Source organism: Podarcis melisellensis (genome assembly GCF_964234715.1).
Source record: "Podarcis melisellensis genome assembly, chromosome: 7".
NCBI lineage: Eukaryota > Metazoa > Chordata > Lepidosauria > Squamata > Lacertidae > Podarcis > Podarcis melisellensis.
The window spans coordinates 26,971,740-26,998,901 of NC_138539.1; the positions used below are offsets into that span (position 1 = coordinate 26,971,740).

The window sequence follows — 27,162 nt, forward strand, 5'->3', positions numbered from 1 at the left end:
CCTCCTTCTTTCAGTGGAAAACAGCCTCATAACTGTGAAACAATTCTCTTGAACCAACCAGAAGCTGCGGTAAGAATGTTTCTTAACAGTGATTATACCCCTGCTCCATCATCCATGCGTCAGTTAAGGCTCACCCACACCTGCTTACCCCATGAAAACCCACACTTCACTTCTGAATCGGAGCAAACATCTACCAGGTTTTCTCTGGATTGCTGTTTTAAAGAGCAGGTTTTTTGGGGGAAAGTGGTGGAACAAAGGCAAAACTGCTTAGACTCATGCCTAGAAAACGTGGGACAAGCAGAAGGAAGTGTGGAAAAGATCTTACTCATAAATTGTAATCCAATTTGAAATGCTTGGTTGTTAATGTTTGTATTACAGTGTTGGCTTTTATTTTTTTACTGCTTTAATGAAGCATTTGTGTTGGAGGCTGGATAGTTACAATGCGCCTATGTTTCTCAGCAGGAACATTTAGCAAGCTATGATTCACTAACGTCTTTTAACTGAAGTCAGTGGGGCGTTGAGTACCTCCGGAAAAAGAACACACAGTGGATTTCCCCAAGAAATAAGGAAGAAGTAAGCCTAGAATAAACACAAGTCACTTCCACAGTGTTTTAATTTTTCTTTTTTTAGATTTATGGTTTTCAAAGGATGCATTGGGCAACCCTGGGGTTTATTTATTGTTATTGTTTGAGGTTTTTCTTAAATCCCATCCTCTCCAGGACAGTATGTAAAATATATAAATTCAAATCTCTCTCCATTCATCCATCCACAATCACAATAAAACCATCAAACTCAAACAGCCATCACAACATAAAATGGTAAATGGCAGCAACTAGTGGTCAAAGCAGTCCTCAGATTATGGACCAAAGGCTTGAATCTTACTGGCATTTTAAAAGGCAGGGAGACAACCAAATTTCCCCAAAGGTAAATTCCATGCACAAGGTGCCACCATAGAGAAGGCCCAACCACCACTGCCCCTTTCACCAGTGTCATCAGGTATTTGGGGCCCAAGTCATTTACAGTCCCAAACCTTTCTTGAAAACTTACCACATTTTTCAAGGGAAAGATCATTCTCGGTACACAAGCTTGTCTACGGTTCTTGATCTTTTCCTATATTACACAGCTGCAGCAGTGGATGTTCTCCAGGGAGAGTGCTCTTGCTTATGGGATGCGGCCCAAGAAGTCTGGTCAAGGTCTCTGAAAACTGACCAGGAGCCTCAGAATATGGCCTATAATCTCCCACAATGCACAGCAGCAGTAGAGCAGTTAGGGTGTAAGTCCCACAGCAGACGAGTCAAGGCAGAAAGGCTTTGCCCTTCATTAAGAGGGCTTGAAAACAACTTATTTAGAGCAATTCTGCCAACTTATGAAATCAGTAATCTTGTTCTTCTTTCACAAAGGTAGTTTTGACAGATGAGAGAACGTGTATAAAGATAGTAAAGCTCTGTGCACTTTCCCCATATTTTTTTTTAATATTTATGTATTTTTATAGATCCACAAAATACAGAAGTCTCCACTGAGATGCAGTGTAAAAGCAGTTTTTAGAACTTAAAAAAACAACAAGGGTGTCATGTAATACTTTCACTTGCCAGGCTTCCCCCTGACCCACCCACTCCAAACTTCAGTCTAGAGTCACGTAGCAGTGACATTTCAGAAATAGGAATCCCAACTTTTAGGGAAACACTGCAAGGTCTTTATACGGATGTTTATCAATTCAAAGATGTGGACCTGCAGGGAGCAGATATATTTGGATAAGGCTGAAGTCCCAGCTGTTTGTTGTCTTTCAGTTTTTGCACTATGACTCGAGCAACTTCCTCTCCTTGGCTGTCAGTGGTATCGAGCAGCTGCCTGACTTTTGAGGTCCTTGTAGGTTTTGTGCTGATAAGTTCATAATCCTCTTTCATGATTAAATCCCTTGAAAGGAGGGCATCCAAGGACTGGTTAAGGCAAGCCTCCGTCATCTGGTTGACAATGTCTTCTCTTCTGGTTTGGATCCATTGATGAGCCACAGTTTCATCTTGCTGCTCCTGCTGCTGCAGAGTCTGCAGCATAAAATCTAACAAAGGGCAGAGGGGAGAAAGATGTCAAAGGTGTGAACGCATACGAAGAGCATAAAAATGCAGCAGAACTATTTGAGAGAGAATTGCCTGCATTTCAAAATACCAGAATTATTTATCTGTGTCATTTCAACAGTGCCAAATCAACAAAAAACTCTAAGCAGCTTGCATAAAGCAATGCAAAATATTCATAATAAAAAAAACCCCCAATCTGAAAATCAAGTATAGTCGTACCTTGGAAGTCAAACGGAATCTGTTCCAGAAGTCCGTTCGGCTTCCAAAACATTTGGAAACCAAAGCACAGCTTCTGATTGGCTGCAGGAAGCTCCAGCAGCCAATCAGAAGCCGCAGAAGCCCCATCGGACGCTCGGCTTCCAAAAATAGTTCGCAAACTGGAACCGTCACTTCCAGGTTTGCAGCGTTCGGGAGCCAAAATGTTCGAGAACTAAGCTGTTTGAAAACCAAGGTACAACTGTAGACATAAAATTTATCAAAATATGAAAACCAAACCAAATATGATTAATAAAGCTGCATATCTGGGTAGGCCTGCCTAAATCTTAAGCAGGAACTGATAATAAGGAGTCTGCCTAATGTTTATAATTAGTATTATATTAATCAACTGAATCAATTTACAGCTTCATTCAAATAAATCAGATAAGACTCTTTTTGTTTAGATGACTAGGATTCCAATCTTGATAACTAACCATTGCTTATCAGTCAGATTCTCAAAAGAAATACACGCATTTACAAGTGCATTCAAACTCCTTCCTGCACTGCAATTCTTTCCCATCTGTAACAGTGTCTCTTTTTAACCTCTTTTTGTTTTATATTCACTTGAATTTGCAATGTATTTAGTGATGTGAATCAAGTTATCAGAACACTAATAATAATGGTTTAAATAGATGCACAAACCAGTTATTTTGCAGACATATGCTGCCCAGTCCTCCCTGCATTTATTCAGAAAGAGGTCCCATGGTGTTTAATGCAATTTACCCCCCAGTTTGCAGAAACAGCAGCCTCAAAGTAATAAACAGTCCACCCCCAACTTACAGTCTGAAGGACTTTATTTATATCGTTGCTCAGAATGTGGTTAAGTAGAAGTCATTTGTGGTACGTTCACAAGGAAGCTTTGAAAGGGAACAGTTGCAGAGTAACATTTTCTGGTCAGAAAAACTGTATAAACTCATCCTCAGAAACATAATCAAAGCGGCAAAAGAGGGAAATGCGGGTGAATTTGCATAAGCTGCATCAATGCTTCAGTGTTCAGAGACCTGATTTAGCTGTACTACACACTATGCTTCATGGCAATGTCTTGTTACTCAGTACTCCAAGTGATAAAGTGAGATGGAGACAAGGAAAACAAAGGTTCCACTTCTGTACCTGAGTTACTTCTTGGTGGCTGACGTGGGTATGGCGTGGAATTTGAGGAATCAGAACTATTTGTGGTGGACGAGCACGAGTTTTGCTGAGATGCGTAAGATGGAATAGTCGATGGCAGCGAGCGATTTTGATTCAAGCTAATCAACGAGTGAGGTTCATCCAAAGAGTCATATTTACCTGTAATGAAGACAGAGTCGTTTGTATGTTTTTTTAATTTTGAATTCGAATCATATCAAAAACAAAGCCAGAAGTCACTTTGCATGCTTAATCCTGCATCCAGTGTTCTGCAGCCTAGATAGGAGAGCTATTTCACATCCGGCAAGCAATGCAGATGTGTACATGGGTAGACGAGTCTAAAATGCCTGGGACCACACATTTTCATGGCCCTTCTAGCAGCTATGGTGGCTCATTTACCAGAATTTATATTTTGCTCTAGGAGGCTTACTTTGGTCAGAATCGAGTATACACCTCTAGAGTTAAAGCCAAATGTATTACTATCAGCCACCATAGCCACTAGAGGGCCATGAAAATTGGTGTCCTGGGCTTTTTAGACCCGTCTACCCTTGTACTAGGGATGCAGGTGGCACTGTGGGTTAAACCACAGAGCCTAGGGCCTGCCGGTCAGAAGGTTGGCAGTTCGAATCCCCGCAACGGAGTGAGCTCCTGTTGCTCGGTCCCTACTCCTGTCAACCTAGCAGTTCGAAAGCACATCAAAGTGCAAGTAGATAAATAGGTACCACTCTGGCTGGAAGGTAAACGGCGCTTCCGTGCGCTGCTCTGGTTCACCAGAAGTGGCTTAGTCATGCTGGCCACATGACCCAGAAGCTGTACGCTGGCTCCCTCGGCCAATAAAGCAAGATGAGTGCCGCAACCCCAGAGTCGGCCACGACTGGACCTAATGTTCAGGGGTCCCTTTACCTTTACTTTACCCTTGTACTATCTGAGTCATGGAATCACATCAGTGTAGATGCACCCCTTTGCTTTGACCACGGTCCACAAACGTGAGGCCGCAGCCCATAAATGGAGGAGCTTGCCAGGGCTGGCCCAAGGCATGGTGCTGCTCCAAGCTGCAGGGCTGAACAATTAGAGAGATGTGGCTCCGAATTCCTTTTATGTCTCGCAGGAGGCTGATTCTAGGATTGTTTCCTGTAGCTGTGCAAGATCTGGAATCTGCATCCCATGAGCCTTTGCAACACTGAGGGAGTTTGGGGAGGGACACATGCTATATCACTGGTACCTCAATAAATAGTGCAGGCGCGAGCAAGGTTTATCTTGCCTGGGCCTGATTGTTCCCGCAGAGATACCAATTAGTATTCTGCATATCCCTTAACGAAGCAGATGGAGGCTGCATTCAGGAAGCACTTTAGCTTTGCTTTTCTGACATTTCCTTTATCTGATAATCTCTGCATTATATGTAATCTGTCACATGACATTAATGCCACTTCTGGAAATTTTGCAAAAGTTTAGCAATTTGTTTCCATGTTGCTTTGAGAAAAAAATTGTCCGCAACCCTGTTAACATGGAAAATAATGGGATTTGGGGGGTAATGTTAATCCCCACAGTTTCATGCCACTGTTGTGGGTGAATCATGGGAAAGGGATGTTTGTCAAAAGCATGTATGGCCATGAAGGGTGAAAATCCCCATATGGGACAGCTGCATATCCCTGTACTGTTAGGGGTTGGACTAGATGGTCCTCAGGTTCCCTTCCAATTCTGTGACATGTCAAAAGATGTCCACTGTTGTGTCACGCCACACCCACTGGTGTAAATGAAACTCTGTACAGCATCGCAGTATATTGTCCAAAAGGTAACACAATATAAAATGAACATTAGAAACCAGAACAGTATTATAACCCAGAAAACTAACATGATAATCCTCATGTTTGATTGCACCCTTGTTTTCTGTTGTCCCAGAATGTCGGACAAGAAGCAATAGGTGGAAATTTCAGAGAAACATATTTTATATAAAGTTGGGCTAGGTCAAGAGGGCTTACCTTCCGAGAGGAGATTGCACTGTTTCGATGCATCCCGGACAGTGTTTCGTGAAAGGTAGCTATCACATTGCGATGAAGAGTCCTGCAATGATCACAACATATGGAGCAAACATTCGATAATGGTATTTACATTGCATTCCTCCCCTGCAAAATCTCCCACCTGAAGCCCTATGAAGGGATTATTACTATCCCATTTTAATACACAGAACATAAACACAACTTGATGTATACCTAGAGGGTGGTATTCAACTGCATTTTAATCAGAGCAGACCCACTGAAATTAATGAACCTGAGGTAGTCCTGTTCATTAACTTCAGTGGGTCTACCCTGAGTAGGACAATCAATGGATATAAACCATATTATTATTATTAAGTCCTGTCCATTAATTTCAAAGTGTAAAACTTCGTTGAATACTGCTCAGAGTTCCCTATTGTCTCCCAGGTAGATGCAGACCAGAGTTGGGCCTGCTTCGAGTTTAGCCACAATACTGTATGTATAATGTGCCTTCAAACCATGCCCTTGCAGGTGGGGGGGGGACTGGGTCTGGCTGGTTCCTTCCTTATCACCTCCCCCTACCCTGTGAGCTATGTTTCACAGGTAGGTGAATGACATTTTACCCCATGTGGGCAATCAGCTGGTTGTCAGAGCTTTGCATCAGCCAAATGCACAACCATATTTGGGCCAGATGTGTCTTTACATGTCCCACAGCTGATATGTCAGGTGTAGCACAGGTGGGCATGGCTTAGCCAAACAGCCTCACAGGCTAAATGGCTTCCTCATCAGAGACCCACTTGCTATAGATGTTTGCATCACACAGCCAGTCTACTTCAGGGGTCAGCAAGCTTACCAAACAATGGGCCGGTCCATGCTCCGTCCGTCGGAGGATGCACCCGGGTTGGAAGAGCGCCCGTGTGCATGTGCACAGGCGCCATCAACCTGGAAGTTGGTCCCCGCACTGACCTCCGGCGGTGAGCCGGCGGCAGGGGTCACCATGGGGTGGATAGACGAGCCCCATGGGCTACTACCAGCCCATAGGCCTTAGGTTGCAGACCCCTGGTGTACTTAGTGCAGCCATGCCCTTCACTCAACACAGGAGCAAAGAAGGCCCACAAAATAGAGCTAATGCACGAAAGGAAAATGATTTAACACATGCAAAGTGCTTTAGAGTATATTACATGGTCCCTTCCAATGCTACAATTCTCTGCGTTACAGAAATACTAAGGCAATAAGAAAAGAAAAGCTTGCTTTACCTCTTGTGTACTGGAATTTAAAGGTATATTTAGAGATATTGATTCACCATCGGGCTTCTTGCTAGGCATATGAACACATCGCCACTCATATTCAGCCTGAAAGAGACATTAGGAGGCTTGTATCAGTCACCTTTGGAACTGTGAAAAGAGGATACATTCTAGGTATACAATTTCAAGCTTCAGTAACACGGCCATCCTGTTTCTTTGCGTGGACAAATAACTTTCACTTTGTGTATTTTCACTTTGGGTTACAACGTAGACTTACTTTGGCTTTCTTTAACTGTATCACTGCTTGAAGCATAGGTATCTCATCAAAGGTTCTCAGCACGGGTTCAAGCTCTATTAAGCACCCTAAGCAAGAAAAGAGGAAAGAAACCATATTCAGTCCTATACTATTAGCTCTTACAACAGTAAATAACTGAACTTTTGAAATCACATTTATGGGGGTGAAAGCGACTTAAGGGCACACACCATAAAACACACTGTAAGGATGCCAACCCCAACCGCCTGCAGAAGCAAATTGCAGGCTTAAAAATCCCAGCGCACACACAGATCTGGGATATTCAACAGCCATGCATAGAGAAGGGTTACTAACAGATTTATTTATATAGGCAGGTCATCGGCATGTAAAAGTCGCAGCTTTCAGGTCTCCTGCAACTGGGGAGACCAGGATGTCAATGTTACCTTGGCTTTCTGTTTGCACTGCTCTTTGGGTCGGGAAATACCCAGATTTCTATGGATAAATTTATTTTTTCATATGGACTGGAATGAAATACCGTATTTTTCACTCTATAGGACACACCCGACCATAGGACACACCTTGTTTTAGAGGGGGAGAACAAGAAAAAAAAATCTCCCCCTCTCTGCTCAGTGCCCCTTCAGCGAAGCGGCAGGAGAAATGGAGCCCCTTCCATTTCTCCTCCTGCTTCGCTGAAGGGGCGCTGCGCAGCTCTCCCTCTCTGCTGAAGCCAGGAGAGTCTTGCTCTCCCGGCTTCAGCAAAAGGATCCCGAAGCCTTCGGAGCGCAGCGCAAGTTCCCGCTGCGCTCCAAAGGCTTCAGGCGGCTATCATTGAAGCCTGTAGAGCGAGAGGGGTCGGTGCACACCTTCCCCTCTAGCTCTCCAGGCTTCAGCGAAAGCAGCGCAAAGCCTCCGGAGCATGGAGGGAGCGCTCCCTCTGCGCTTCGGAGGCTTCGCGTTGCTATCACTGAAGCCAAGGAGCCTGCACTTGCTCCATAGGACGCACACACATTTCCCCATACTTTTTGGAGGGGAAAAAGTGCATCCTATAGAGCGAAAAATATGGTAAACAACAGACCCGAGAATATAGTCCTTCGAAATATTATTAGTTAACTAGGGGGGGGGGGGAATTCAAAGCAAGCAGGACTCTTTGCATCCAGCGATGCACTGCAAGCTATTTGCTTTCAACGTTGTGTCTACATTCAACACAAAATGCTTTCTGCTCTAACAACCTTTTATGATTTAGCATTAAAGAAGCACAAACTCAGCCATGATGATGTGCTTCCTTCCTCCTCGTGCAGCTAGCCAAGCCCTAGCAAATAGCAGGGAGGCTGGGAAACTAGCAAGCTCAATGCTAAAGTGGCCACACAAAGTTCAACAGGATTTCTGCCACTACAGCTGGAGTAAATCTACCTCACTGATTTCAAGGCACTGATTTCAAGATCCCTGATCTAGAAGGTGGCAGCTAGTAACTGGCCAGCCTCCTGTTATTTTTTACCAGGGCCTCATTCAAACCATACATTTAATGCACTCTTATACCACTTTAACCATCATGACTTCCTCCAAAGAATTATGGGAAGTGCAGTTTGTTAAGGGTGCTGAGAAACCTCCTTTCCCCTCCCACAACTACAGTTCCCAGAGTTCCCTGGGAAGAGGGATTGACCGAAGAGAAAGGTGGGAAAACAGTAGGCTCTCCATAAAGATAACTGGCAAAAAGGCACCCAAAAGGATCAAACAAACTCTGGAATTATGAAGTCAGAGCTTCATTTATGGTACAGCTGCATATCTGGAAAAACAAACTGTCAGAGAACAGTCTGCAAATGACTCAAGGCAAGACCACATTATTCACGAAATTTAACATTCTGACTTTTCCCCTGATTATTGCAAAATGAAGGGAAGTAGGAGAATCTGGTTATTTCAACATCTGACAAAGCTTTTGCTAGCAGCTGCAGATAAGTTTTTTTAAAAAAAAAATGGGGGAAAGCAAAAAAAATTAAAGATGGTTCTTGGCAAGATAAAAAATTGTATAGCCCAGTTAAATCTTACAGGCAGAAAACTAAAAAATAAAACAGAAGGGGCAGTCACCTGAAAGCTCCTACAGTGAGAAATCTGAAAGATTAGCTTATTCACTCTGGGCAGCTTACAACACATATAAAAACATAAGAAAACATCAAATATTAAAAACCTCCTGATACAGGTCTTCCTTCTGATGTCTTCTAAAAGTTGTATCATTATTTATCTCCCTGACATCTGATGGGAGGGCATTCCATAGGGATAAAAACAATTCTATCCTAGGCCTATAGATGTAGGGAATCTTACAGAATTCTTCTTCCTTCACCTTTCCTGTTTTTTATTTAACTGGTGTCTTTTCCACTTCACTTAGCAGTTGGCTAAATTTCCCATCAGAAACATGGGGATAACAGTAATATCTTCATTGAGGTGGTGGTAACAGCAACAACAACTTTATTAATTTAACTAGTGCTTAATGCCAAAATAGTCTTCTAAGTGATATGCAAAGAATCTGCAATAAATTAATCTGCCAAAAATAATAATAAATAAAATAAATTCTGACCTGCAATTCTAAGAAAGTAAATAAAAATAGGTTTACCTGGTAGTCAGGCATTCACATAACTCATGCAAATCATACACCATAATTGTAATACACCAAATTGTAAATTTGGGTGGCGGGGTCATAGACACTTGGCATGCTTCCAGAACTGTTCTTGCTGTATAAACACCATACATTTAGATAACCCAAAGAATCCCAGGAACTGTATATTTACTTTTTCCAGAGCTACAATTCCCAGCACCTTAACAAACTACAGTTCTCAGCAGTGTTAGAAATTCCCTGGGTGTCAGGTTCATTTTGCTTCTGGTGCAGGTCCAAGTGTGGAGATTTCTGGGTACCATGCTGGCATCAGACATCTCCACCCAGCCAGTTTTAAAACCTCTACCTTAGTCCACAGTTAAAACCATTTACATTTCCACTGTGTGTGTTTCTCCTTCTCGCATACTGGGATAAGTGAATGGTAAGAGCAAGCTACAGTCAAGCAAAGTGAGATCATAGAATCATAGAACTGTAAAAAGGTAAAGAACCCTTCGATGGTTAATTCCAGTCAAAGGCAAATATGGGGTTGCGGCGCTCATCTCTCTTTCAGGCCGAGGGAGCCGGTGTTTGTCCACAGACAGCATTCTGGGTCACATGGCCAGCATGACTAAACCACTTCTGGCGCACGGAGGACTGTGACAGAAGCCAGAGCGCACGGAAATGCTGTTTACCTTCCCGCCGCAACAGTACCTATTTATCTACTTGCACTGGTGTGCTTTTGAACTGCTAGGTTGGCATGAACTGGGACTGAGCAGCAGATTCTCACCCCGTCACAGGGATTCGGACCCCAAGTGTCATCTAATCCACCCCCATGGCAAATAGACATTCTGCTGTGCCGACCGTAACCAAGGTTTAAGCATTTGGTGCCAAGCTTATATGTCCAACTTTCTAACCATGGTTCTCTGGATTCTTTGAGGGAAGCCATGTGATTTAAATGCATGCTGAGTACACAGCCTAAATTGAGCAATCTCCTAATCACACAGCCAGCACACAGCTTCCACTCACTGCCAAGAAGGGCTTATGTGGAGGGCAATAGTTATGCTTCAATGAAATTAACAGAGATTATGCAGCAGCAGGAGAGTTTAGTGATGCCTGCCAAGCTCCCTACCCTGCTATGCAAAAGGTGAAGCTCACTTGAGAAAGAAGGCCTTTCGTCTGGATTTTGCCCCCAGCCGGATTCCATTAACGACAGCATCAAGGCCCGGTGAGGAATGTCTAGCGGAAGATACTCGTCCCCAGTGTCCGGACGTTTTCCTTGCGACACGCTATACATAATCTGCAAGGGGTTTATAACATCTGTCAAAAGTAGATATTGCGCACTTATTAGAAATATGTGTACTTCTCACGCCGTGGCAATACAACAACAACAACAACAACAACACACACATCCTGTGAACACAGAGAAAATGTTGACCCTCTTAAATTATAAGATATTGCTACCAATCCTCCCTTCCTTTCCACGTCTTCACAGTGTCATTTATTTAACCAAAGGGGAAAAACAGAGAAAGAATGGCCATTACAAATAGCAGTAATAATTAGGGTTGTATCTAACAGCATTCAGAGAGGACCCATTATATATGGCCCTATTCAGAGCAAACCCATCACAATGAATGAAGATGACTACATTAGGTTCAATGGGTCTCCGCTGAGTAGGGCTAGCACTGCGTTATTTCAAGGGGCAGGTTCCCTCCACCCCCGATTGCTGCATGTTAAACCCAATCTTGCTGATTCTAAACAGAAATTATGCAACAAAACTAAAGAAAGTAGTCTGACCTTCAAACGGCTGCTTTCTTGACAGCACTTCCCACATAATAATGGCATAGCTGTTCAAAGTAAAAAAAGAAAAAAAGTACAACATAAATGTAAATCAGTCCAGGACAAAATATACTCCACCCCCTGGTAGTTTTCCAAATGTAGTAACTGAGGGGAACAGGCTACAAGGGGTACAACCTGAAGGCAGTTGGAGAACACAAACATTATGTTGGAATAAGCACTCAGTGGCTGTTGCCCTTCACAGCTGCAACCTGAGGTGTGCCTTTCTGCATATATGTGCAACTCAAGGGTGAATAATCCTGTGCAAAAGTAAGTTCAAAAGAAAGTGGGAAGAGCTGATTCAGACATGCATGCTTGGTAGCCTCACTCACACAAGCCTACATGACTGGATGCTACAGCCATCTGCGAAGAAACATGCATGTGTGAACTTATCCTTCCAGGGACTCTGCAGCCATTCTAAACATTTGGTGCAGTCCTGCCACAGGAAAGCAATTGGTAACACTGCAGATTGAATGGGTGAGACGCAAAACTATTATTTATTAAATTTGTTGACACCCATTTATCTATAAAAATATTTGTATACCACTGTGTCATGCTGGCTTCAGAAATGAGTCTAATGTAATTTCAGATGCAATTGCAACCCTGAAGTAGTAGGAGGTTTCAAATTTCACCATGTCTTGGCTGTGAATTTTGTCAAATTTCTTCAATGTGAGGGTCATAAAAATATATTTTTTGGGTGTGAGGAATTCAAACCTGCTATTATTTTTGTGACTGGAAAACATTTCGCTTGGTAAATTTACAATTGATGAAGAAGCACATAAACTGCTTTCAGAAAGCCAAAGAATGTTAATTTTACCTTCTAACTAACCCCAAATAATAATAATAATAATAATAATAATAATAATAAATGAATAATAATATTAATATATAGTATAACTGCAAAGTACTTGGCAATCATTTCTATGCAATTTTACACACATTTTATTTACCAACCAAAACTGGATGATATTAATTTAACCAAAATATCTTTTGAATTCCAAAGTCATGTTACAACCTTTTAGCACCCCTCATTTTTTGAATTCAAAAGCTGAAAAATTCAACACACCCTATGATACACCCAATACGCCCAAACATGCAAGGGTTTTTAAAGAACATAAACAACAGTGTGCATCTTTTCTTAACTCTGTAATAAAATATAAATACCTGTATATATCATGCTTTATAGTTGCACGCGTTTTCTGACTGAAATCATAATCTTCAGGTGGCATGTAGATAATAGTCCCTCCCTCAGGCATTGATTTCTCACCGCGTGACAGTGACATAGATACCATGCGCCACTTTGACAAACCAAAATCTGCAATCTGGAAGGAGAGAAACAGGAACTCGGGACAATCCACAAATATAGAACCCAGTGCGCCTCTCAGATACACTGGGATGGATGCCAATCAGGTATGGGGAACCCCTGCCCCCCCAGGTGTTGCTGAACTACAACTGAACTACAACTATGGTGTTCCATTTACCGTAAACATTCTAAAAAACTCTTACTCAGCAAATGGTGCAACACCCTTGCATGACCACCCAAATCCTTACACAGCTTTATTACTTCACTTTTCAAGGATATATTTAGTGCACGAGTCGCAAGACTGAACTCCACCCACTAACGTCCAAACCAACACAATGGAAACTGTTCTTTTTTCCCCTTAATAAAACATAGTTGCATTATAGATTGCCGCTTAATGAATAGCCAGACCAAATAAGCCTCCCAAATTCTTAAGCCATTAAAGGCAAATGTTTCTTGTTCACTGAGGCAATTTTGTGACCACAGTTCATTTTTTTCAGTGACAAAACGCCTCCAAAAACCACGTTTCTAATCACGAGTGGCAAGTATTGGTTCATAAGCATGTAGGCACTGTCTGGTGAAGTCTCAAGCTTTCAGGGTTCAGCAATACCTTATAGTGATGAGAGAGAAAGAGTCATTCTTCATATCTTTGTGCCGCCTTAAATTTGTAATTTTGAGTAATCTCCTTCTCTACAAAATCCCACCCTCACCTGTTCAGCTGCTTTCTATATACTGTAGAGTAGGTGTGGCAAAAAGCAGATTACGATCTACAGGTAGATCTCTAAGTGATTTGTGGTACATCAAGAATTCCTGACGCCCAACCATTTCACAACACCAACAACAGACAACACACAGAGACACTACTGAAATGAAGAAAGCTAGGAGAACCAAGAATGGATTTGTGTGTGGAAGAACTGTGAGCTCAGTTCAGTTCTGGTATTCTTCACAAATCTCTGTGCTCAGCAGCTGTTCAGAGGGATCCTGCTCTTTAATTCTAAGGCTGTGTACCGTACACTGAAAGCACACAACTCCCCCAAAGAATCCTGGGAATTGTAGCTGCTAAGGGTGCTATGAATTGTAGTCCTGGGAGAGGTAAACTACAGCTCCCAGAATTCTCTGGGAGAAGCCATATGCTTTAAGTGTATGGTGTGAATTCAGCCTCAGTGTCTTCTGCACAGGGCTCCATTTGACAGATCTCGTGAAACACAAAATAGAGCCCCAAAATCCAAAATGTGCCCTCCCTTGCACAGGTCCTAGAGAGAGAAACACGCTCATACCTTAACATGAAAGTCACTGTCAAGCAAAATATTATGCGTCTTCAAATCATGATGCAAGAGAGGAGGACTCATGTTGTGAAGATAATTTACTCCCAAGGCAATTTCATAAAGAATGCGAAACCTCAATGACCAAGCAATGTCAGGATATACATTTTTCTATTTGAGAGAGAGAAAGAGAATGATGAAACACAAATTTAGGAGTAAGGCCACAAGGTTAAAATGATTCCGTATCACAAAACTAAAATGACACTGAAAGGGGAAATAACTCATAACTTAAAAAGTGATAAAAGGAACAGAAGAACCAGAAAAATATTATGCAATGTGGTGGCCATTCTTCAATATGCAAATGAACTGGTCGTAAGGAAAAACTTTCTGAAGCATCTTTGCTGATATGGCTATCCTGAACAGTACGGCTTGAGCTATATTCTATCTGTGATGGTTGTCCTGGGACATTAAATACTGGATAATATGTATGCATTAATCAACATTATTCATGTCAATATGCAATCCTGATATCTGGTATAGGAGGATGCTATGTTATGTATCTGTTATTATGAATTTTAATAAACCTCAATAAAAATTATGTAAAAACTTACTTCAAACTACAAAAGGCTCCTTTAAACCACAGATTCAATAGCCCTTTGGAGCAGGGCTGGGGAACCTGTTAACCTTCACATTTAGCTTGGCTCCAGCTCACCCCTGACCAGTGGCCAGGTTGACTGGGACTGATAAGAGTTGGTTTCCTGCAACACCTGGAGGGTGATAGGTTAGCCCACATTTTCAAGGGGGGAATGGGACCTCCTGCCCACAACAAGTTTCATCTGAGAGCAGGCCCTCCTTTCAGACTAATGCTATATGTGTTTGACCAGCAGAAAGGGTCTTATGCCCTACTCAGGTGTTCAGAGAGTTGGGTTCAACTGAAGAGCACTGTCTCTTTAATTCCCCCACTCCCTCAGGGGGAAAAAAAGCCGTGGGCTCAATATACTTACGCTGTGTAAAAGTTGGTTCAGTGACCCACTTGGCATATATTCCGTCACGATGCCCAGAAATTCAGGTTCGTTGCAAATCCCCAGAATTGGCAGAATGTAACTGAACCTCGCCTGGTGTAAAATTTCAGCTTCTTTCAGGAGATTGTCTCTCTCGCTGCAGGGACAGGAAGAGAAGGACAAACCAGTTTTACCGCATTTGAAGCTTCAAATATGCAGCTGTAGGTTAAAGCTCCAGAAGAAGTTCATTCAAGCAGTGTGCTGAAAACCACACACTGTGAGAGGGAAGTAATGGCTAGGGGAAAACAGTAAATTAATACCAATGAAAATGCATTAACGGCCTTTCTGTACGAAATCACATTCAAGGTGGTCTGCAATCAATGAAGTTGAGCAAATATCAAGGGCTCCTCCAGCAACCCAGTTATTGAGTATGTGTCCTAATCTGCTTGCACAAAACTCACACGGGTTAGATTATATACAGACTTAACAGCGCACCAATGGCGTGTGGTGAAATTTTTCATAGGGCTTTGAGAAGGAGGCACCAGGCCTTAGACAAAACGGTCAAGCATTCTAGCAGAGGTTTGGCTTAGTGCTAGATGCAAACCACCTCTCTAGTTGCAGAGACTAGAAGTGGGTTGCACAGAAGTGGGTAGGACTTGTCTTGCTACTGGACTGGCATTTTAGGGATTTGAAATACAGCAAATGAAAGCAATTTATCTTGTTAAATCACTTTTGAGACTTTTTCTTTTGTATAAAGTGTCTGACAAACAGAAGAAGAAGAAGAGGGAAAGGATCGCCCACAGATACAGCGAGATCTAGTCTTCTTCTTCTTCACCTTTTGGCATCCTTGAGAGGTTTGCATTGAGCAGAGTTAAGGGTTAAAGGGAAAAGGGAAAAGAAAACAGAAAACACAGCACTGAGTAATTCTTTCCAGCACTGCCCAGTCCTGCAAGAATGAGGTAGTGAAAATCCCCTAAACCACCCATTAACCAAAAGCCACATTGCAGATTCACATAACTAAAAGCACACTTTTCAATTGCATCTCCCCGGTATCAATGAATGGTAGCTAAAACTACAAATTTATATTTAGCTAAATTAACAAAGCTAGCTAAATTTCAGATTTCCTTCACAGAATTTAAGGCAGAGTAAGTGTGGTGACCCTCAGGAGGGCAGTCTCCTGTCCAGCCACTATCCAGCCCCAGACCTCCTTCAGCAAGACAGTGACCTCATGTGCCTTCAAGAAGTACTATTTTAAAGAAAAGCCAGGCAGAACATTTTCATGAACAAGTTGTGGTACATTCCCCACCACTATTGAATATTTGCTGTTCAAGATCCAGCCAGTCAGCCAAGCTCCCCTTCAGAATACTATAAGGGCCTCAAGCAGGAAATTCCTCTCTTCCACTGCCCACTCCCCAATTTCTGTTTTACTTTCCAATTCAACACTCATTATTTCACAGCTTCTGGAGCCCACAAAATGTGCCTTTTGGGGTGGGACATTGTTCTCTTTTGATTTAAATAATGGGGTTTTTTGGTTTTTGTTTACTTTTCCACACCTGAGGATGCAGCCGGGCATTCAGATGCTTCCCTCTTTATTTATCAGTTGCCCCCTTGGGCTCCAATCCTATTGCCACAGGGGCACTGAACTGGCTATTATTAGAGAGAGATGACCACTTCCTCTTCTGATTTAGGTTGGTCTAAAAAATTAATTACGCTCAGTGCTTCTCATAAGTCAGTGTTTCTTGAGCTTGGGTCCCCAGCTGTCGTTGGACTCATTTTTGAGAAACAATGTCATTAAGTGCATGAAATTATTTCTAGGAATTACCTCATTCTTACAACAATGCTGTAATGCAGGCTATGATTGTCATCATACTGCACATAGTACATTCAGTAGAAATAAATGACTTATTCAAAGCTGCCCATTGTGTTTGTGGGGAGCTGAGCTTTCAAGTGAGCCCTTAGCAACATCTCCCATGTTGGAATGGCTTCTCTATGTGCCGCATTAGTTGCATTGTTTCCAATTAATAGATTTTTTTAAAAAATTCCAGCGGGACTGCAGTGTGTGTGTGTGTGTGTGTGTGGTGGGTAGTTTAACCATTTCCTTACCATTTATAATCCCTCTACAATTGCTAACTGTGTGGGGTGATGGTGGGTGGGGGGAGGGAGGCAATTTCTATTGCTATAATTCCTGGAGGGGAAAGGGTTAAACGTCACACATTGCACTCTTGATAGAAACTGTCCTGCTCCTAAGATGAAAAAAATAAAAATAAATAAACCTTCTGATGTGGTTGCAAGGCACACAATTACTATGATATGTAATTAGACCCATTAGTAATTATAATGTACTTTCTGCTTACTAGGATGCTGCAGATAGACATGTACTGGTAATTGACTTGCACATCCACTGTTCACATTTCAACACCATGTCTGAAGAAGGATTGGTGCTTCTCCCTTGAGGGACAGTCAATTAGCTGTACCCATATCAAGTGGAACTGAAAGACTACTCACACATCACACTGAAATGGCAGTGTGCCTTTATGGCAAAAGAGCCAGTGTGGTGTAGTGGTTAAGAGCGGTAGACTCGTAATCTGGTGAACTGGGTTCACTTCCCCACTCCTCCACATGCAGCTGCCGGGTGACTTTGGGCTAGTCACACTTCTCTGAGGTCTCTCAGCTTCACTCACCTCACAGAGTGTTTGTTGTGGGGGAGGAAGGGAAAGGAAATTGTGAGCCGTTTTGAGACTCCTTAGGGTAGTGATAAAGTGGGATATCAAATCCAAACTCTCTCTCTCTCTCTCTCTCTCACTGAAAGGGAAATGTCCCAAGGTCCCCTCCAACACGTTACAGAAGTTCCCCATACCTTATAGAGCAAATTTATGGGATGTGTAGGCAAAAGAGAGGACACGAAAGTGCCACTGTGCAGCTAAAACCCCTTGCACTTGCAGACTTGTTCAGTAGGATACTGCCGGGGTGGACTTCAGTACTATGAACAAGCCCAAAATTTGGCACCCCCAAATGGATTTTCTCAGTTGTTAAGCTTCTCAATTTTGCGCCCCCCTCGGTTCAGCACCCTATACACTGCCCTAAATCCAGTGCTGGATACTGCCCTTAGTTTTTCAGGAATTTCTTCAGACTTGACCTAACTTTCACAGTTGCCACTTTCACTGTGTTGTTGGTTTTTATATTGTTTTTTCAAAGCATTCATTACTTGAGAAGCTCAACTTACACTGCCTACAGCACCCTCCCCTGCAGCTGTGGTAAAGTGATCCATAAATGCTGAAAATTCAGAAACCAGACGGACCTAATATTCTGATTTGTGCTATACCATTCTTCCTTCACTGAGCTACCTTAAAGCACAAACAGCCACTCCTCCATCACACACACCTGCAAATCTTCCCTGCTTTCCTTCCACTGCTTGGCAACCACTAGGAAGTACATTTTTGTAGAATTTGGCTCGGTTCCCATTCAAAGAAAAAGAAGAATATAACATCCTTGATGGCAAAAGGCCACAACAGAGTAGTCAGGCTAAACAATCAGCCTATCATCCTCTGGGTGAATTATTTACTCAGGGTGAATTTAGATGGAAAAGATTTGATTTAGATCAAGTTTCTCCCTGGTTAGCAGAGGCGGGTCCACTGGGGCAATTAAAAATAAATAATTCCCACCAAAATCTCAAAGCCACACACTCTTTCCTGTCCCACATACATTTTATACTTTTATCTGAACTCAAGACAACCTCTGCAAACATTTCTTGGATAATTATATTTGCTTACTGAGATTTTAAAAAATTGACCTGAAAGAAAACAATATACACAGATGTTTAAATGCAATAGGTACAAAAAACCCCCAAAATGGGCATACAATATCCAAAATCTATACAGGTTGAATCTTGCCCCTTTTAAATACCTGAAGCACCTTTTGGCAAACAAATCCCCTCCGTATAATTGGATCTGATTGGATGGAGGAGGTTATGCATTTCCATCTTTATTCACATAGATTAAAAAAGGAGTCCAAATATGTCTATTTTTTCCTTGTTAGAAATTCTTCCAATCCTCCAGTTTTGATAAGCTAAATGTTCCACAGACCTACAGCCCAAATTTTGGCCAACCAACCTTTCATAGAGAATCCTGTGGTTTCCCAATGACCTGCTAATACAAGACGCATGGCTGCTGATAAGAAAGCTACCCATTTTAAGTGAGATCCAGCAGAATTTCGCACTGTCAATAGTGCTAAGGACAGGTCAGGAGGGAGAATTTGGCCTGTGGTGTTATCTCATATATACTAAAGAACAATGCATATATTCCATTAAGATCAATGAGTTCTACCTAGTTTGTCTAACTACACAGAACATTCATGCTGTATGGGAGTGGATAATTCTTTCTAAAGTTCCTGCCTGGTAAATTTCTGCTCCTCTTCCTTTATGGAAGGGCTGGAGATGCTGGACTCCAGCGCCCACTATTCCCAGCCAGTATGGCTAATGTGAAGGATCACAGTTTCCTCATCCCTACTCAGTGGCGTAGCGTGGGTTGTCAGCACCCGGGGCAAGGCAAGTAATTTGCGCCCCCTAACCCGTGGATTTTAACAGGGGGCAGAGAGTTGCGAGTGCGAGCGCCCCTCCCCAGATGTTGCGCCCGGTGCGGCCAGCCCCCCCTGCACCCCCACGCTACGCCACTGTCCCTACTGTATTGCGGACCTGTCCCAACTTCTCCAGTTTTGCATGCTGCAACCCAGAAACACAGGCTCACTAGCAATCCAAAACCTTAGCTCACTCTCTTGGCTGGCCTAGAGACAGATGTCTTTACCTGCTGGATTGCCAGACTGTGGCCATGTTCTCAAGTCTGTAACAAGAACCATAAAGCACATTGTGCAGATAAAATACAATGGAGAGAATTCTACAGGATGTGTTGCTAGTGTGTGCAAGGTCCAAGGATCCCCAGGCATGCACCTTCAGATGGTTGAGACGTCAGGAGACATCCTGGTGCCCAGGCATCTTCACTTGGTCACAAGTGGCCAATATACACCTGGCGCCCAGTAAATTTTGAACGCTGCACAGTCACACTATACTTTAACATCAATTTTATATCACTTCAACAGAACAATGGTTTCGCACCAAGGATCCCGGGAACGATAACTTGCTAAGAGTTCTGGGAATTCTTGGGAGACTTTTATCCCCCTTGTAGAAATACAATTCCCAGAATTTCTTGGGAAGAGGGATTGATTTTTAAACCAGTTTAAATCTGCAGTGTGGGTGTGTTCTTGGTTATATACAATATAGACCCATCCATGCAATGGGCTGAACTCCTGTTGCTCTGTCCCAGTTTCTGACAACCCAGCAGTTCGAAAGCACACCAGTGCAAGTAAATAAATAGGTACCACTGCAGTTGGGAGGTAAATGGCATTTCCCTGTGCTCTGGCACTCGTCATGGTGTTCCGATGCGCCAGAAGTGGTTTAGTCATGCTGGCCACATGACCTGGAAAGCTGTCTGTGGACAAACGCCAGCTCCCTCGGCCTGAAAGCGAGATGAGCGCCGCAACCCCATAGGCGCCTTTGACTGGACTTAACCGTCCAGGGGTCCTTTCCCTTTCCCTTTTTTTAGACCCAGTGAAATGAGTGGTCCTTAGTTAGTCATGCCCCTTAATTTCAATGGACCTACTCTGTGTAGGAGTCACTTTGGATGCAACCTTTTGCATCAGTTTCAGTGTTGAGGTAAACAGCGCCTAATGCCAGTCATTCCCCATTATCCATGCTGCCACCTCAGCGAAAGTGCAGTCTTGAAAGGCATGTGCACATTTGCCACACCCAGTTGTGCTATAAGTTATGTTGCCAGTTCACACTTCAGGACAGTCCCCTGCCACTCATAGGACCTAACTAGGCCCCTGAGATGGTACAAGGGATCTATACATTTGTTAAATCTATATACCGCCCTTCAACCAAAGATCACAAGGTGGGTTACAACATTTGCTATCTCCTCAAGAGCTTAATAGCAACTCTCAAGCAAATACCAATAAGCCATGCTCAACAGAGTTGTATCACAGCAAGGAGTGGCAGCCAACTGACTAGAAAGAGTTACCAAACGCTGTTCTTTGCCAGTGGCTAGAGGGGACCAGGCCCCACTACTGGCATTTGTGAATCACTAGTGCTGGAACCATATTGCCCAACATAATTTGTGTTCTTTATATTGGGCCACCTATGTACACCAGGGTTCAAATCTCTGCTCAGCTGTGAGGATAAAATGGGGAGGAGCAGAACCAGGCATGCCACTACGAGCTCCTAGGGGGAAAGGGTGGGAGATAAATGTAATGAACAAATAAAATAAAACTTGCAGACCCCTGCATGGAGGTCATTTGAGAGGCAGTTCTGGACATCAGGAGAAAAGGTGATGTCTTTAATGGAGCAGGAGAGATTTGGATGGCATATTCTGACAGTCATACAGAAATCTGGGCCATAACTATGGTGTCCGAGAGAAGGACAGGGCAACCTCTTCTCATTATTGCATAAGAAGAATTCCTTCCTCCTTGCAGTTAAGGAAGGTGCAGGAGTTCCGCCTCAGCATCTGGTCATACAAGCCAGAAGTGAATTTACAAATGCAGTCAAATTAGACACTTCCCCAAAGTAGAGTTTTAATTTCACCATGTGTTTTGCAGAAGTCCTAAAGGCCCTGGTCTGCGGTTTCTAAGGAGTATGCACAACACAGTATATGATAACAATTTAAGAAATACTCCATCTAGATGGGGACCGGATGTCTTGCAATAGGGAGGCTACAATTTTTTGCACCCTGATATTAATAGAGCTACAACACTGAACTGATTACCAAAGAAAATGTACTAAAAATATGCCCAGGATTATTCAGTATATATCCTCTCCAGAAATATTACCCCTACATGCAAATTCAAAAACTATGTTTATCATATCATAGCTCAATCAAAATGTCTTTAATCAGACTGTAGTTTGCTTAGATCTAAAAAGGCAAGCGCCTGATAATTCAGAGTATTCATTTCATCCTCATATGACTCCAGCTACCCATAATCTAGATTAATTTAAAAAGAATATTAAATACTCTGCACCTCAAAAGCATAAATACAGTAGGTACATATTTGATTTATTGTCACATACTGTATTTATTTTTTATTACATTGATGTCCCATCTTTCCTCCAAGGAGCTCAACGTGGCATATGTTGTTTTTCCCCATCCCCATTTTATCTTCACTACAACCCTATAATGTAGGTTAGGTCAAGAGACAGTGAATGACCAAAGGTCACCACAGCGAGATTTATGGCTCAGTGGGGATCTGAACCCTGGTCTCCAAAGATCTAGGCTAAGAAGAAGAGAAGAGTTTGGATTTGATATCCCGCTTTTTCACTGCAAGAAAGAAGAAGAAGAAGAGGAGGAGGAGGAGGAGGAGGAGTTTGGATTTGATATCCCGCCTTTCACTCCCCTTCAGGAGTCTCAAAGCGGCTAACATTCTCCTTTCCCTTCCTCCCCCACAACAAACACTCTGTGAGGTGAGTGGGGCTGAGAGACTTCAAAGAAGTGTGACTAGCCCAAGGTCACCCAGCAGCTGCATGTGGAGGAGCGGAGACGCGAACCCGGTTCCCCAGATTACAAATCTACCGCTCTTAACCACTACACCACACTGGCTCTCACATTCGCATGATGCATTCAACACACATGGCTTCCCCCATAGAATCCTGGGTAGTTTCATTTACCTCTCAAACAGCTACCATTATCTGCATCCTTAAACTACAGTTCCCAGAATTCTATGGGGAAGCCATGTGGCTTAAATGTATGGTGGAGATATGATCAAACACTCTAATCACTACATCACAGTGAAATGTGTGTGACTGACTAGGCATATTAAGCTGAACTGACTCATCAGAGGTGAGTCAGGTAGGAACCATTTAATTAGATGAGTGTTGTTCTGCGGTTTCTCACAGTCATCAAGGAGGGTCAATTAATATACAGCGTACTTTTGTACATACCTTCTCCGCAAAAAGCTACAAGATAGCTTCTATTAAATTACTCTCCCATCCAGGATCAGCTATTTAGATCCCCCCTAGTTTATTAATAGTCATTAAATGTATGAGTTGCCCCATGCCAAAGTCTCCAGGTGACTTACAATAAAATTTATTTAAAACGTCCAGTATAAGCAGTGCAGAGAATGCAATAACTTTAGCAAAGCAACCATAGCAAAAGAACCAGATAAACAATAATATTCCCACCTCAAGCCCAAACAGACTTAACAACTACAGTGGTACCTCGGTTTATGAACTTAATCCATTCCGGAAATCCGCTCTTAAACCGAAACCATTCTTAAACCAAGGCACACTTTCCCTAATGAGGCCTCCCGCTTCTGGTGCCCTTCTACCATTCAGATTACATTCCTAGACTGTGGTAAAGTTCGCAAACCGGGACACTACTTCCAGTTTTGTGGAGTTCATAAACCGAATCATTTGTAAACAGGACTGTTCGTAAACTGAGATACCACTGTACTTGCTTCATGTTTTTTTTCAGAAACGGCTTATGGGTAATCCAAACAATGTTAATAGTCTACAAAAAATAAAGAATTACTAGATTGCTGGGGGCTGGCAGAGGAGGAATTGCAATTGCTGCATTTCTATGCTGGGTATTCAGAAGGGATGGGAAAAACCCCACTCACTTGAGGGCATGCAATTCTCTGCCACCTGTGGACCCTAGGCTAGTGCTTCAAGCTCCTGGCAGTGGCCACGCAGTCAGGAATCATGTCCACAACCCTTGCGCCAGGGCTGCTGGTGGCGTGCATGTGGAGAAGAAGGAGGGTGGGGAAACAAGTCTTTGAGGAACCAGCAGACTGGCATATCAGAGAGGATCAGGTCAGCAAGGGAATCCCAGAGTTGCTTAACCACCCAGTCCCACACAATAGGGAATAAGCTGGTTTTGAGTGCCTTAGCAATGGCAGTGCTAGTCATAAAGCCTTTGATGAATTTTGTTCAATCTGACTGCAGTTAAACAGCATCTCGCTGGGATCACCTAGGGCATTTTTTCTGAGATTCATATGCAGGGAACATTCCTCCAGAACCACGCCTCTCTTTCTGGTGAAATGGGGGGCGGAAAGGGGCATGAGAGCTGATGTAGGAAGCCGCCTACTGTATAAAGGTAAAATTCACATATTACCCTGCCCACTCTTTGCTGCTGGTCCCTCTCACCATTTGCATGTGGCCCTTTGAGGGTGGCCCAAAAGGGAATATGACCTTCAGTCTGAAAAATGTTTACCACCCCTGGCCTAGACTAATCAGTCCCTTGAGGGATGATTTTGTACGCAGGGTTACCAAGCTGTAAAAAACAGCTATCATCAGAATAGATTCAAAGGTAAAGAGTTCCAAATGCATGAGTTCTAGAGCGCTAAATGCAGGATTTGTGTTTTGAACTAAGGAAGCAAGACAACTCCCCGGTCAAATTAAGAAGATAAAGCTTAGAAGTTCCAAAATGCCCAAAGCAACGCTAATACAGCTTCAATTCAAGTAGGCACCAGTGGACTCAGTGAGACTTACTTCTAAGCAGACATGGATAAGAAGGTTGAGTACTCAGAATAGAGTGCCTGCTTAAGCATGCATTGTAGGCCCGCCTTAAGTAGGTCTGCTCAGAAATAGGCCCATTGAGTTCAGTGGGATCCATCTTCAGAAGTGTTTGAAACTCCCATTGTTCTAGGCGCATTTTGCGACAGGGGATTTCATTAGTGCAAGCAGTTACTGAGTTCTGGGCACAGAACTGCACCTAAGATTTCAGATTAAAACTGCAGAATGTAAGGAAAGGAGGACCTTTTTCTGTCTCCCCACTTCCAGCTACTCTCTGAAGACTGGAGAAGAGACTCTCTTAAGAATATCAGGGGGTGAGTGGTTGAGCAGGAGAAGGACTAGACCAGGGATGTCCAACAGGTAGATTGTGATCTACTAGTAGATTGCGGGGTGTCCGTGGTAGATCGCTGGACCCTCCCCCCACCCAAAAATAGCTAAACAACTTAACAACTTTGGCTCCCTTAACAAAGCTCAACAACTTTGGTAGATTACTGCCAGTTTTTTTATAGCGGGAATAGATCTCAGTCTCTTGAAAGTTGGACATGCCTGGACTAGACCATGTGAAAAATGAACATGACATTTTAGCTGCACTTCATTCATTTTCAGCTTTATATGCTTGTTATAAAAAAGTGTGCCTAGACATTCCGTTGTTGCTCCCATAACTTAGGTTTAAGGTGTTATTTGGCTCCTAGCTTTCATATCTCAATTTCTAACACTCATGCAAATCTTGCATAAGTGTGTTTAGCTTTAGAGTCCAATCCTCTATGTATTCCCAGAATGAAGTTTTACTGGCTTCAGTAGGACACCCGTTCAAGTTGCAAACATATAGGTGTAGACTTGGGTGAAGAACAAGGATGTCTGAGTAAACACAGAGTGGGTGTAGACTTCTAATCTCTTCTAAATAAAGAGCTTTTGGGAGAAGGGGCAGAGAGGAATCCAGTCAAATCTAAAATAAAAACAAGAAGACTAACCACAGGAAGCTGCCTTTATACTGTCAGGCACATGGGTCCATTCAGCTCAATATTGTCCAGATTGACTGGCCGGTTCCCCCCCTCAGTGTTTCAGCCAAGGGTCTTTCCCAGCCCTGCCTAGTGATTAAAACTGGGACCTTCTGCATGCTATAGCTCTTCCAAACAGAGGAAGCTCTGCAGATCTTTTCATCCTGGGCAGAAACAATACTGTATTGACAAGGCTTGCAGCAGGAAGAGGGGGTGTGGTTCTTTAAATCAAAGGAGTGAGGCAAGGGCTAAGGGCAAAATAGTTGACTATACTCTGGTCCCAGCAGAGAATGCCAATTCTGAGTAATGGCTTACACTCAGTATTGACTTGGACTGGAGAATCTTGGGGCCAAATCCCAGTGTAGCCATTATTTCAAACCATTGTCCTGAGAATAAAAGGGAGAGGGGAGGACCATGTTTTCCATCCTTTGAAGAAAGGAGATGTTAGGAACACATGAACCTGCCTTATCCAAAGGCAGACCAAAATCCCATCTAGGTCAGTATAGCCCACACTGACAGGCAGTGGCTCTCTTGCAGGAAATGCCAGGGTTTGAACCAGGGACCTTTTACATTGGATAAAAAAATATTAAAGTTTCTCGATTTCACAGCTGCAAATGGGGTTGAGGCAACCAAACCACCCCACCCACCCGCAACCGTTACCTCTCTAGCAGGGGTCCCTGCAGGCACTTGACAGCCACTGGGATCCGCCAGTCTGCGTGGCGCGCAGAGGACACCGTGCCATACGCGCCGCGGCTGATGAAGCGCAAGTCCGGGAGCTTGTTGGAGGAGATCGTGGGGAGCGTGTAGCTGATGTCGCAGGACGCGCAGCTGCCGTCGCTCCCGCCGCCGCCGTACGTCCTCATGCCGGCGTCAGCAGCCATCAAGTCAGGCCGGCTCTGGCCTGTGCCAAGTGCGCGCTCGCCAATCCCCGGGGCCGCACAGGAGCCGCGGAGCCTCTTCCACTACAGTAGCCAAAGGGGTTCAAACGCGCGCCGCGTCTCCAAGAAAGCAGAAGGTCCTCTCTGGAACCCAGAGCCTCTAACATCCACCGAGATTTCTACAAGTTCTTCTGCGCCGGGCTGCACAATTTCTCCGCCTCACATCCTGCTGTCCAAGCGGCCCTGACTCACCCGCTTCTCTCTAGAGAGAGCGCCGGTATCTCCACGTACCCGCGGCGAGCCTGCCAAATTCTACAGCTCGCACCCGTCCCTGCGCTTTAACGCCCAGTTGTCACCCTTGCCAAATTCTCTCGCCATCGCACCCAAACTCCGCTCACCTTTGCTCTTTGCCCCACATTCACAACCATCAGCCTGGCCTCTTCAAACCCCACCTCCCGATGCAAACAAAGTTTCCGCAGGACGCGTCTCTCCTGCGCTTCCCTTCCCCTCGAACAAAAGTTCAGACAGTCGTAAAAAGTTCCAGATCCCTTCCTTTCCCGATCTTTCGTCTCCAAGGGCTTAAGATCCAAAGCAACGTTGCAACTTTTTGGGGTGTGTGTGTATAAACCTTTTTTTTTCAGATCTCCAGATGCACTGACGATAATCCCCTGGTACAAGGAAGCCACATCAGATGTGTTGCTGCTTCTCCCTTCTTGGGAATCCTCCAATCTGCCTATGAGGGCGGAGGAATTCAAGACGATGAGCGGAGCAAAAATAAAACACGAGTGGGACCTCGGTCCGTTCTCCGGCTGCACCAACCACGCGTCAATGGCG

At 43.5% G+C, this 27,162-nt stretch overlaps 1 protein-coding gene across 1 annotated transcript; it reads right to left on the reverse strand.

Moving 5' to 3' along the window:
* Nucleotides 1–595: 595 nt before the first annotated feature.
* On the reverse strand, nt 596–27,162 carry RIPK2 (receptor interacting serine/threonine kinase 2). The gene is made up of 11 exons (XM_081919768.1): nt 26,111–27,162; nt 14,906–15,059; nt 13,917–14,072; nt 12,504–12,661; nt 11,301–11,350; nt 10,662–10,823; nt 6,947–7,032; nt 6,682–6,777; nt 5,432–5,513; nt 3,438–3,614; nt 596–2,056 (listed from the first exon to the last, which is right to left on the reverse strand). The coding sequence occupies exons 1-11, from the start codon at nt 26,329–26,331 to the stop codon at nt 1,710–1,712; spliced, it is 1,689 nt and encodes a 562-aa protein (XP_081775894.1). The 5' UTR covers nt 26,332–27,162; the 3' UTR covers nt 596–1,709.